The 14135-nt window shown below is 39.6% G+C and overlaps 1 protein-coding gene across 1 annotated transcript; it reads left to right on the plus strand.

The window, feature by feature from the left end:
- Nucleotides 1–2208: 2208 nt before the first annotated feature.
- On the plus strand, nucleotides 2209–11389 carry LOC141784397 (leucine-rich melanocyte differentiation-associated protein). The gene is made up of 5 exons (XM_074662226.1): nucleotides 2209–2678; nucleotides 5459–5712; nucleotides 7258–7440; nucleotides 7525–7602; nucleotides 11134–11389. Exons 2-5 carry the CDS (start codon nucleotides 5549–5551, stop codon nucleotides 11324–11326), a joined length of 618 nt encoding a protein of 205 aa, XP_074518327.1. The 5' UTR covers nucleotides 2209–2678; nucleotides 5459–5548; the 3' UTR covers nucleotides 11327–11389.
- The last annotated feature ends 2746 nt before the right edge of the window (nucleotides 11390–14135 follow it).

Genomic DNA, 14135 nt, shown 5'->3' on the forward strand with positions numbered 1-14135 from the left:
TTCTTTCTTTTTTTTTTTTTTTTTTTTTAATAACTCGTCAGAAGCAATTCAGAGCTCATATGTGTTTTTAAAAAACTTGAAATAGGATGTTTCTGGACTGGTCTGGTGAAATTGGCTTTCGTCAACAGTTAGCAGATCCTTATATGATGACCTCATCATTTTATCAAGTCTTGTGAAGATCTGGTACTATTTATGGAAGTGGTCTCTTCCTGTTCTAGACAGACTTGTTGGTACTGAATCCTGTCAAACATGAAATAAAGCTGTTATCAGAGTTGGTCTAATTCTCTTCTGCTGGACTTTCAGTGTCTGTGAGCGGAGCTGATGATATCCTCAGCTTAATCACTTTATTTTAACCTTAGTTAATCTAAATTAAAGGGCGAGCAGAGTTGATTTGGGAGGTTTCACTTCTCCAGATCTATAATAAATCTGTGTTTTACAGATGCTGCTGTCAGCTGATACTGGAGCTTGTGTTGCTGAAATGAAAACGCTTCTTATAAAGGAGCCAAATCTGATGTGACAGTTTAGAATGCCCAACCAGTTTAACACTGATGACTTAGCTGCATAAATGTTTGGAGATATCGTCTACAATGAGCAATTTACCACAGCTTCCTGTTTCCCAGTCCAGTTTATTTTGATACAATTTGATTTGTGTTTAATCATATTTCCACAATTTAACAGACCAACAGAGCCCTGATAGAGACGTACTGTTTGTTTTCCATGTCTGGAAGCCAAATGTGATTAAGATTATGAGATTTTTTTTCAGTGAACAGGACTTGGAAAGAAAAGAGAAGCACAGATAGAGGCATTGTCTATGAGAAGGAGAGGATTGCACATTAAATTGTTTTAAGAGGCTTTTAATCAGGCATATTCACTCATTAATAAAAGATCTCTCCCCGACGGTGATTCTGTTAAATGATCCATGGATAAAAACACTTATGTTGATCTGAAAGTTTTAAAACCTCAACAGTGTTTTTGTTTTTTTTATTTAACTGTTTATTTATTTCAGAGCTTTTGAAGCCCTCTTTGGAAGTACAAAACTCTAATTTTGATCATAAATTATCTTGTTCACTGAAGATTCAAGCTTGTGCGCACAATATGAATATCTTGTGTAAATTAGTTTTCCTGTGCACACATCGTGACATCTTCCCCCCCCAAAAAAATTCTTAGTGTGTGAGATGATATCTTATTCTCACAAGATAATCAATCTGTTTGATCATGATGAAAATTTGTTCCTACAAGATAAAAATAAATGTGCAAAAGATAACTTCTTAATGCAAGAAAATTGTTTTAGTAAGTGAAATAAAATGTTCCCACAAGATAATCGATTTGGTCCCCAAGATAAAGTGCATGCATGTGATAATAACTCATCCTGTTGTCAAAGGTTAAAAACTTGGTCAGGATCAAAAGTAATGAGCACAAGACACCATATTTTTCCAATAAAATAATTATAGTTTGTGTCCAAGATTACAACTTATTACCACAAGGTTAAATACTTGAGCACATAAGAAAAAAAGGGTATTCTGACCATACACTGTATAATAAATGGACTTCACTTGTCCGTTCCTGTTACAGCAAATCACAAAGAAGGGCCATAATGGAAATGGGGCGGGCTTTAAGCCACTGTGCCTCTGATCGGGCAAATTCATCATATGATATCTTCTAGACTACCTTTCCAACAGGTAAAAACTTGTGCACTCAAGATAATCAACTTGTTTCCTGAAGATAGAAATTTGTTCCTGCAAGCAGGGGCATGTCCAGATTTTTGTGGGTGGGTGGGTGTCAGGTAGAAGCGCTGACTGTAGAAGGGTGGCCCATTTAATTAATCGTTTTCAAAACAATTTCAGTACACTAATCTTGTTAATAAAGAAAGCTAAGATATGACTATCATAACTATTATTTCTGATTCAGCATTTTGAAATCCATCATTGATGAGGGACTAATTGGAAAATCTGAACCCAACCTAGCTTTATTAGAGTTGGGATAAGGTAAAGAGCCAGGTTTTTAGTCTCTCTACAGACACCTACAGGGTGCCCACTTTTCGGTCATGTCAACCATACCTTTATATGGGAGGATTAATGATTTATAAAGAAATTCACAAACCTGAATTTTAACTTTCCTGAAAACTGATTCAAAGCTGAGTAAGAGGAGTTTTAGCAAATGTTTTGCACATTTTGTTTTTCTTCTAAAGAATGCATTGAATCACATTATTTAGGGAAAATGCATTAAATTATTTCCTGGAAATTGCAAAGAAGAACAAATGAGTTTACTCAGGATAAAATACACAGATGTGACCCTCTCTGAGTATCTGTTCAAACAGCCTCTTATTTTGTTGTTTTCCCCTCCAGTAGTGTGCCTTTGTGTGTGACCAACAGTCAGGCTGTTATTGGGGGCTTGCATGTTTTATGTAATCTTTGTACTTTATAATGTCACATTCACCCCTCCTCTCTGCTTTATATAAGCCCGTGTTTTTGTTGTCCCCCCTCCTGTTTGAGAATCCACCACTGTTATGGAGATCTGGGCCAGTGGGTCCTGCGAACCACAAGGTTAAGCGCCAACGTGATTATCCCCATCATGTGATCCACAGACCGACCATGAAAGAGAGCTTTTTATACGAGCTGTAAGAACTCCTCAGAGGTTTGCATGAATTCAAAGGGATACTCTGGATCGTCTTCAGCTCGGTGAGTCCTCTTCAGACCAACCAGATACGTCTCTGTCATGTGTGAGCTCAGTCTATGTTTGTGTTTGGTTAATTAAAAAATAAGCCTAATACTCGAGGTGTTCTGTATCTATTCAGTTAAAGATGAGTAAAGTCATGTTTACAGATTTAATTTCTTAAAACTTTTGAAAACTTTGTGAAACAGTGTTTCAAACATCTGTGAGTCCAGAGGAAAGACTTTAGTGTTTAAGAGAAAGACAAACTTCTTCTGGTATTCATCCTCAGCCATGGATAAAATGGAGTCCTAACTGTTAGCTTACATGCTAAGTGCATTAGCAGCTGATAATTTACTTCAAGTGGGTCTTATTCTGGCATGTTCTATAAAATTACTCCATCACTCTCTATTTTTATGTCGTAATACAAAGAGCCGCCCTGTTTTTGAACAATATTCACCTTTGTGTATGTTTCTCAGAGCATTTCTGCTCCTAGAAGTCATCCTGCTGTGGTGGCTGTAAGGAGCTTTTATTTCAGTGCTGTTTCACTCAAAAGTTTATATTTCTTTGCTTGTGTCTGTTAAAAAATGGTTGATAACTATGTCAACTTTATTTTTCCATCTCTGGAAATTTGTCCTCAGCTTTGTGTCCCTAAAATGTGCCAGATGACTTTTTTTATTTAGCCACTGTGTTTCCACTGTGTGTTTCTATAAATCTGTACTTTGAATAAAGGTTAATCATATTATTTTATTATGTTTTAGGCAGATCAGTAAAGTCACTGTTTCTCTAAGTTTCAGGTGAGCAGATTGATGTGAATCTCATGGCAGTGTTTTAGGGTCAGGGTACAGGTTGAGACAGGTTGAGGCTTGAAACCTGACAAAGAAACATGACTTACCTGGGACAGTTTGGGGCCACATTAAAAAATATGAATGTCTAACATTTTGAGAACAGCTTAATTAAAGACATAAGCAAAGGAAGTACAAAGAAGCAGAGTCTCGGTGTCAGACTGTGATTGCGTTTTTTAATTTTTATTTTTTTATATAGAGTAATATGAGGAGAGCTGCCATTAGTCCGCAGTAAAATAAGTAAATAATTGAATACTTGATCTTTATCAGCACTTCATGCTCCAAATGACCAGGACTCTGAGAAGATGGGTTGTTTTGTGACAGTGGTTCCCAAAGTTAGGGTAGCTGATGGCAGTCTTGAAATACCTTTACATCAAAGTCCTGTTTTTTGTTTGTTTGTTTTTTGTTTTGTCTGGTTTTGGGATTGGCCTGATAGTGGATTCTCGCATCAAGGAGACAGCAGTCTCCTGCACAAATATTTAGGGGGACTGAAAAGTTGGGGGACCCCTGTTAAATGACAGTGATTCTCAGCCTTGGGGTTAGAGTGTGACAATTTCTAGGTGTACCAGACAATAAAAAAGTAAGTTTTTGTTCATCACCAATATGAAACGGCTGCAGGTAAAGGCTCTGCTTCAGGGTGGGGCTGCAGTTCATCCAGTGCCTATGATAAAACTGTTTGGAGATTGTTCATCTGTAAAGCAGCCATGAGCATGAATTCCCTTTAACTTTGGTACAACATAACTTTCAAAATTATTTTATTTTGATTGGGTCCTAGAATTTGTTCAAACTTACTGTAACTGTATTTTTTCCTTTAATCTTAATTTTAATTGCCACAGCTAAAACTGTTTAATCTCTGTAAACAGTGCAGAATCTGTAGGAAAAGACAGATTTTCTTTTTTGGTGGAAACCATTTGTTTGGAAAGCAAAGTAGACAATACAACAGTGGAATTCTATTAATCTATCTCTATGAACAGATGTCTGGGCATGAATACTTTTTAAATGTTCTTTCAGTTATTTCACCATTTCAAGGCAATTTCCACTTCTGGAGTTGCTGTCTGGGCTCTAAATGTTAAGCTTTCTGTTTTTTTTGAGAAGCCACTGACCACACTTATGAATAATGATACAGACAAATGGCTTCTACCAAAGCTCCACAGCTGTCAGATGATCACTAAAGGGTTCAATACTGTGGTTCATGTGGTTTTAATCATAACACAGATCAGATAGTAAGTTAAGTATGTGGGACCAGTCATGAATATCAACGTGCTGCTGAGCAGCAGGGTCGTATTCATGCAAATATTGGTTCAAATTAATTAAAAGCAAACATGGATACAATAAATCTTGCAAATGAGGATGCATTCATCGTCTTTGTGACTTTTTGAAGTCCTCCAAACTTGTCAGAGACTGCTGTTGGAAATGTAAGATGAGGCAAGATTCAACAGGATGATTTCAAGCCTCAACAAGAGACATAAGAGGAAGCTGGCTTAAAGAAATAAAAAGGAAGGATAAAGTCATCACTTTTCTGGAAGAGCAAACCAGGACTTCCTAGGAACATCAGGAAAACAAGCCAAGGGTGAAATAACCTCAAAGAGGAACTTAGGACCGACAAAGAGAGGGCTGTAAACTGTAAGAAGGACTGGATCTAATAAAAAACAAGAATGTAAAAACTGATCCAACAGAGCTGACAGAGAAATCAGCAAAGCTGGGCGCAGATGCTCAGGGATTTTTGGAAAAGGTTATGTGAGCAGAAGCAGGAGTAGGAAATGCAGCAAATTTGGTCACAAGTTGAAGACAAATAATGGATTAATTTCTGTCTATAAACCATATACAAAGATTAAAAAAAAGGCACACAAGGATAGGTTAAACTAGTGCTTTGGTATTAAACGTAAAACCTATATATTTTTTAAACTGACTAAGATGATATTGTAAATTCATGACTCTGACTCATAGTTTTGTTCTCTCTTCAGGTTCGATCATGACAAACTCATCTGAATTCTCTCCTACCCTTCAACCATAAAAGCTGGAGCTGAGGAGGTCACACCGCTGACGGTTTTCTCATGGATCATCAATCCTCCGGCCAACACAGTCAAACCGGCCAAGCTCCAAGCTTTCAGTGGCTTTCTTTTGCTTACCAGAACCTGAAGGAAATCCCCTATGAGACTATTCTAACTCAGACAGAGACTCTGGAGGTGCTGGACCTGAGTAACAATCTATTGGAGGAGTATCCTTTACTTCACAAGCAAACAGCTTCACTATCAAACCCTGATCAGCTCCCAGTGTTACAGTTTAAAGAGTGACCCTGTAAATTGGAGATCTTCATTTGGATATGTTAGTGGATATCCAGTTTACAACAGCTGTTCAAACACAGAAGAAGTCCTCAGGAATGCAATTTAGTTTTTAATATCCTTGTCAGAAAACTATTTAATGGTAATCAACAACTCTTGACGACAAGGAATACACCTGGCTGAAAGTCTCCAGTCAACAGGATTGCTCTTTAAGCTGAAACACTGGTGGATCTCTGTCATGGCTGTTGAGATCTTACTTTTTGCCTTGGGTTCACCAGACCAGATGTTGAATCCAATGTACTGTCAGCACTTGTCTCTTTCCAAGTGTTTGCAATGCAGTGCGAGCAAACACAATCAAAAACTGTAACAGGTGGTGTTTGAACCCAAATGCAGTCCACAGAGAAATACCAGCGGTGTCTTGTAGTTGAAGAAGCATCAACACTTAACAGTGCAAAACAAGGCAACAGTTCTGTAAGGGAAAGGTCGGAGAATGTCGCCAACAGGGATGCAGCTCGATTTAAACCATGTATCAGTTCATAAAAACACAGAACAGTGGCTTGGAAATGGAAAACCAAAACAGATATAAATGCTGGGAAGTTTTTTGAAGGCTAAGAACAGTTTGGCAAAGTAGTGGTGGACAGGGCAGGTTTTCTATATCAAATCAACGCTGTACCCTGGTATGTCATGTGTCTGCGTAGCTCTTTTCTACCATATGCCAGAGGCCTCACAAGCATCTTCTTAAATTTAAAATAAAAGCATCCTCTTGCTTTTATAAGAAAAGACCCACTCTATAGCAGCCTGTACTGATAAGTCACCCACTACCCAGTGCCTCAAGACATAAAACCCAGAGCCTGAAGGCAGATTGACACCAAGAGCCAGAATATGATTGGTTATGAAGTGGGCTTCTCCTCTCACTGGTGTTGGGCCCACATCCGGGGCGGGCTGGCCATCAGGAAATTTGGGACTTTCCCTGAATGGCCGGTCTATTTCAGACCCTAACCGGCTGGTGGTCGGAGCATTTTGTTTTTAAATTAATGACGCCAGGGGCAGACTGGTCATCTTGACGTTCTCGAGAATGCCAGAACGGTCGGTGCTGCCACTCAGCTGACGGCTGGTACTGCCCGGGGGGGTGGAGTGCTGCCAGTATGTTTACGGCTGATGCTGTCCGGGGGTGGGGAGTGGGGTGGGGCTGCCAGTCTACCAACATGTTCAATTGTGGGCCAGGCCGAGTCAAAGTCCCGGGCTGTTTTTCAGTCCGAGTCCGCCACTGCCCACAACCCCTCAGAGAGACTAAACATTTGACCTCCTCTGAGACATTAAAGTAGTCATATACAGTTCCTCTTGGAAGAAAAGTAAATGTTCATGATCAGTTTGTTGGTTATCTGTTGCCTTTTAGATTTTAGATAGTCTGAATCTGGATCATGTCAGGGATTCTGTGTGTGAATCCTGTCCGTGTGTTATCCTTTATTGAGCACTTATTGGAACCCGGCTCTGGTGGGACGGCTGGAGAAGCTCAGTACGCTGATCCTGGACAGCAACAACTACACGTCGCACATCAAGTTCCCGTACATGCCCAGTATCACCACGGTGAGCATCAACAAGAACAAGATCAACAACCTGCCCGTGTTCGTCGAGGAGATCAAACGGAAGTTCCCCAACATAAAGTGAGTCTGAGACTGTTTGTCAGCTCTGCAGAGGAACTTTGGACAATGATTTTCATTCCTCCTGTTTCTTTAATTCTTCAACAGAATCCTCAGTATGATGAACAATGAGGCAGCACCGAGCTACTTCAACGGGGGAACTCTTACCCAGTACAAAGACTACAGGTGAGCCTCAAGAATAGAATAGAATAGAATAGAATAGAATAGAATAGAATAGAACTTTATTGTCAATGTAACAAGTACAGCGAAATTGAAGTCACAGCAGCAATCAAGACAACAAAAGTAAGAAAGTGTAGAGAAAGTGCAAAAAAGGTCCATAACAAGATAAATGATATCAGCTTGTCCATCATTGTCCAGTTCAGCCAGCCTTCACCTCAAAAGGGTCCAGGACTGAGCTTCTTCAGCAGTCTGTTCAGTCTGTCTCCTAGATCTTGTCTGCTCACAGCAGGTGAAGCTCTTCCAACATGGCATTGGTGTCTGATGTTAGCTCCATTAGCATGTCAATGAATAGCATGACGCTACTCTACCCTCTGGTATTCTCTCTGTTGCTGGGTTAGCACAGCTAGCTTGTCCATCTTATTGGAGATAGATCTTACGTTCCCAATAATGATGGATCTGAGGTCTATGTCGTCACTTCTTAGCTCACACCTGAGAACCAGCACATCATCCTCACCTCCTTCTCCTAACCTTGTGGGAAGACATAATGCCTTACACCAGTTAGCATTGACATGCTACAGGCTGCTGACAGCTGAGTTCACATGTAAAAAATGCAGCTATGGTTACATGTAGGATCTCCAGACAAACACAGGAGATAAAGTAGTGAAAATATCACTGAAGCCACAAAAAGTTTGGTGTCCATGACCAACAAATGAGCCAAACAAAGTAATGATCCACTCCAAATACAAAGATTACGAAAAAGAGACTAAAAAAAATTTACAAGAAATGAACAAAGAAGAGAGAGCTGCTGCAAAAGGCAGCCATAGCCAACAATTTATCTAGATGTTTTGATATTTGACTTTTGAAGCAGTAAACTCTTAAATAAACAAACAGATAGATGTATGAAGAAAGCTTGGTTCATTTCTCGGCTGGCTTCAGGCAGTGTTGAGAGGAGGGGGGTTGGGGGTAGGACTTGTGGTTTGCCACGGCCTTGCTAATACGCTAACTGATTGTCAGAGTTTGCATACTTTGCGTTCCATAGTTTTGGTGTATAGTTTAAAGAAAGTCTGAACTCCTGATTTCCTCGTTGAGAACCGGCTGCAGAAGGTCTAAGAGGCTGCAGAGGATTGTGGAAATCAGAGAGAATCAGTCATTCAGGCTCAAACAAATGAACCCAAAGCTCATATTCCACTTACAAGTTTGTTTCATGTTTCAGTCGCAGCAGATTTCTGAAGTGATTGTAGCTCATGGTCTGGATTTTCCTGGAAGACCATAAACAGTTAAACAGTTCCCCATTGGATGAGGAGCAGCATAACCTCTACAGCATTTCTTAAGTGAAATAAAGCTGCATTACCCCCATTCTTCGTATGAGATTATAAATTTAAGTCTTGGATAATACTCAAACCCGTGACTTCTGATTTAATCTGTGGTGATTTGTTCATGAAGAACCCATGACAGGTCTGAAATCCATCGGCCAACAGCAGGTGCAGCCTCTTTGTTGAACCAGCCCAGTGTTGTGACTGAATAAACCTGTAACCTGAGAGTCTTTTAGGACTTCATCTCTTTGTCTCATCAGGGATCAGCTCTGTTTCAGCCCTGAGGTTAAAGTCAGCTGATGTATTATCCTGTGGGTGTGTTTTACAGACATTAAACTCACACACACACATACTCTGGCCAGTACCATTACGATAGGCCTATGCTAGGTGCAGGGACCTAAAAAAAATTAATTATATGAGACAGAATAACAGTTTGGACTTGAGTGCTGCAGAAATCCTCCTAATATTCTCCAGAATAAGAATCAGAAATACTGTATTTATACTCACTAGGGGAAATTACAATTCACTTTCATCCCTTCCAAGAAACATAAAAGACAGTGACATATAACGTGGTGAGGGCAGGAGTGGGAGAACTGTGGAGCAGCCAGCGTTCCCATCGCTATGTTTCATTAGATGTGAAAAAGAATTCAAGAGGGAGAGGAGAAAAAAAACAAAGTACCAGACTATGCTCCCATAGTGAGGAGGCATGGCGTATATCCATATCTCTGTAGTAGTCTGGTTTTTGTCTTTCACCTTTCCTGACTTATCTCAGCTGTTCTCATTTCTTTTCTTGACTTAAAAAAGATAGTTAAGAGGTCATTAAATATGTTGTTTTGACTTGAAGTATGCTGCTTAAAAATTTGGATACTTCTAAACCATGGCTGGACAATTATGGCAAAAATAATAATCACGATTATTTTGGTAAATATTGAAATCAAAATTAATAAACACAATCATTCATAATTTTCAAAACCTGAGTATTTATTAAACTACAACTTGAAAGAACATTTAAAACTAAATTAGTTTCTGGAATCCTGGGTTGCTTACGGTACCGATGGGGCACATGTCCTTTGCTAGCATAAATGTAACAGCCTCCGTTATCTCTTGATGTCTCCGAGTGGGACATGGAGTGGCTCTGTAAAGAGTGGCCTTAATGGAGGACTGTGTTGTCGTTGTGGCGCTGGCTGAACCCGACAAGCTAGCACTTTTTTTTGCTCTTTTGGTCCTTTAAACCTTGGTCAAAGACCACTTTGTGGCTGAACTTTAAGTGGCTAAATGAATTGGTCGTGTTGCCTTAGGGAGCGGACACGTCAGTATGACAAATTTCGCAAGTAATGTCCTTCTGCTGGATGTTCATCGACACAAAGCCAAAATGCTTCCAGATGACTGAAATAGTCCTGCCTTTCTTGTCAACTAAAGGCTCCATTTCTGCCATGTTTGTAAATAGCTTTCTCCATGTGTTGCTGATCGACAAACGCTTGCTGCTGCTGTGCACACAACACAGGCGCATTCACGGTGCTTTGGCAGAGACCTATGACCCCCTGCTTTAGGAATAAACAGAAGTAGGAACAGCCCAAACTAAAAACAGACCAAAATTAAAGCTGTAAGTGGTGATAAACAGGCCCTTGTGTCCATGCTCAGTGTCACTTCCTGTTAGGGTTTGGATGTCAGATGATTTTTTTGTAGGTCTTGGCAGGAGGAAGGAAGAAAAAAGATATAGGTTACAATTGGGCCCAACCAATCCAGTGGTCGGGCTCAGGCCCTAATGTACAAAAAATGGTAAAAGAGCTGAAAATGAGTCCACTTATATATGTAAACATTTTTGTGTTCCCTAAATGAATCTGCCTCCACTGATACCACTGTTATCCTGGTTTAGTCACCTGGGGGTTTCTTCAACATTCCACTTGGTGACGAAATGCTAACTTGAGCTTTTCTCCAAAGGCACCTAAAAGGTTATCAAATAAGTTTCTTTAGCTTTAAATATGGCCTGAAGTCTCCCTGGTTTCAAGTTTCATTATTTTTGGTTGATTGATTCAAAGCAGGATGAATGAAATCAAACTGACAGGATTCCCCCCTTGAGTACGACAGCTTTAAAGACAGCTGTGGAGTATGATGGTTTTATTAGCCTCTTACCCCAAGTATGATGTCAGTGTAGAAATACTTTGTATTGAATGAATATCCTGTGAACACCATGTTTTTTTTTTTGTCTCCTATGCCTTTTTAGACAATATGTCATCAGTCAGATTCCAGGCCTTGAGATCCTGGATGACACAGAGGTCCTGGAGAAGGAGCGAGCCCAGGCCAGAAAAACCTACAGGCTCCAGCAGAGCCGACAGAACAGGAGGAGAAGAAGGGAGGACTCGTCAAAGAAACACACGCACACGCAGAAAAAGTCAAGTGCTATCATAGGAGAATAGTTTATAGTGATTTTTTTGAACCCATCCCCTTTAACCCGCCTTTATCTGCTTGTTTCAACATGTTTACACTGAGTTAAATATTCAAATGTTTTATAAAGCTGCGCTATTCAATAAAAAAAGGAATTATTCTACATGGCTGGAGCTTCTTTCTCTTCACCTAAACCATCCCTCCGATAAATGATAAGATCTGCTTGTGTTAATGGTATTTTAGTTACTCCCATATACAGATGGGGTCAAATTAGGGAAGAGTCTGACCACCAGAGGGAGCTGGAGTGAGACAACAGCACAGATATTTTTACAGTTTGCTGTTGAAAGTATGAATGTTTTTCTTTTGATTTATTTCTTGGAAATGTAGATCAATTTTGAGGAAAAATACATTTAAAAAAATACAAACAGAATAATAAAAAGTCTAAAGCTCTGTACATTCTGGGGAAGCTCAGTAAGGGGCATACTAATAGCTCAGAATGTGGGGTAAAAAAGAAATATTTGGGGCTAAAGATGGTGTTTGCAGACAAAATAGTCTTTGAAACATCATGAAAAACAATCCTGAAAACCTAAAATCCAGATCCTGATCCTGACAGAAGTATCTCCAGCACTTAGAACTCCAGTGTTTCTCAAATGTATAAAACCACATGTTTCATAATCATCATAATTTCTGCTGATTTTGTTGTGTACAAATATAAATCAGCATTTCCGCATATAAAATGTACAGCATGAAGCTTCCCGTTCATCAAACATGATCAGCATTGTGGTCAAAGTTTATCACACGCTACAACTTCTGCAGCTCCTGAGACCAGAAGTAATGAGAGCAGGAGACTTCCCTTTATTTAGAGGAAGATCATTTTACAGAAGTGCACGTGGAGCTGAGTATAACTTTATCTTTCACAGAAGTGGTGTGAGGCTCCTTTTACTGAGCACATGAATGTGAGAGTTAAGACTGTTACATTATCTGTTTTCAAGGGAGCTTTTTAGAAATGACAGACAAACTGAGGGACAACAGTAGTCTGACTTTATTATGAAATATTTGTTTCTCTCCTGTTTACACAAGCCAAATTCTTACCTCAGTCTTTGCTCTGTTTGAAATCTATCTATCGTCTGTGTTAGTGCTGCTGTCTCATTCCAGCTCTCTTCTCTAAACTTTCTTATCTTATCTTGTTTTCTTCCCTCGCTGCTGCTGCTGCTTGACGTCCTTTCTTTACCCTGCTCTGTATCCGTAACAGTCTATCTTGATCCCTTCACAGCTTCTTCTGTTAAACTTATCTCTTTTTACAGACAAAGCATACAAATTCAGAACCTTCCTGACGACATTTTGGTTGGATAGGAGTTCTGGTTTCAGTTTGCCAGCGGCAGAGCAGTTTTCAAACCTGAGTTTTATTTGTTTGGAATCCAAAGAAAGTTACAAAAAAATATTGAATGTCTGAAAACTTTCCACCTTCAGGTAAAGGTCAGGTAAAGGTCTCTCACAGGACATAACTCCTGTTGAATGCTTGTTGTGTTGGTGAAGTGTGTATTGTTTGCTGTTGAATTTTGGGAAGGAAGTCAGAGTTTCCTTTTCTTCATTGTGTTTATGATTTGACCTGAGTGTGTGAGTGTTTGTGTGTATTTTATCACAGGTTTGAGGCCTGATTTCCTCTGGAATGATTCATGGAGTCTGTTTCTGAAGTCCAGTAATGAAGACAATAAACAACAGAAGTCAGACAAAGACAGCTCATATTTGAATGTTCTCATTCAGGGGAGTTGAAATCTACAAATTAGTGATTCTCAGATGGTTCAAATTGTGAAGTCTTTCGTCTGTCTTTGGTGTGTTGGTTTAACGTTATTCCCCCATTAAATTTAAGGCCCTGTGAGGAGTTTGAAAGTGATCTTGAAAAAGTCTCCCTTCTAGATATATGCCTTATCATAATCCACACTTTAAAATGAGATTATCAGCACCAATATTGCTAGTTACAGGTTATTTTAAATTGCTACTGCTTAGCTCCCAGTTCCGGTCACCCAGAACCAGATTGATTTACAGCACGTCTAGGTCTCTATGACAACACCACGTCGTCTGACAGAGTTGTGTAGTGAGAAGAGATGAAACACAGATATCTGTGTGGTTTTTTTTTTTTTTTGTGCTGAAAATTATTTCTGTGATTAATTTTGTAGTGATGATGGACACTGGAGCCTAACTGTCAGACAGAAAAAGGACAGAAGAGCAGAGCAAGCTAAACTGGAGAGTGATACAGCCCGTGCTAAAGGCTAATTAGCCTTTAGCTCAGGCTGTATCACTCTATAACACAGGGGCTAAATTGTTTGTGATAATGTCCATTCGAACCCACAGTCAGCAGTTATTCTGCAGTGGTCTGATCAAGGTTGAGAGTCTATCAATAAAATAAAGAGTAAGGTTACGTTAGCTCTGCTTGGTAGATGACTGACAGGACATAGCTAACCAGGATTCACCAATGTTACACATTACAGACATGTCTTAGTGCACCAGGCTGTCAGCTGCTAAATATCAACAGCTACTAAACTACTTACAAACTGACAGTGTTTACTTGTTGTCACGTTAGCCTACAAATACGTCAGAGCAACGAGCTGCCGATGTCGCTAACATATAGCTAGCCACTACAACATCTGCTTGATGTCATGTTTCAAACCGTAGCTCTTTGTAACTGTTCTGATAAATACCTTACCTCAGCACATTGTATCCGGTAGAAAGAGAACTTTTATTGCTCCAATCTCCATTCAATCCCAAAACAAACTCACGCCTCACTAAAATAATTTACTGCAGTGTGTGGAGACTCCGGGCCACAAGGTGGCGAGGGACTGC

The sequence above is a fragment of the Halichoeres trimaculatus genome, unplaced genomic scaffold (assembly GCF_033239565.1).
Source record: "Halichoeres trimaculatus isolate MK-OKI-2021-1 unplaced genomic scaffold, fHalTri1.1 fHalTri1_scaffold_22, whole genome shotgun sequence".
NCBI lineage: Eukaryota > Metazoa > Chordata > Actinopteri > Labriformes > Labridae > Halichoeres > Halichoeres trimaculatus.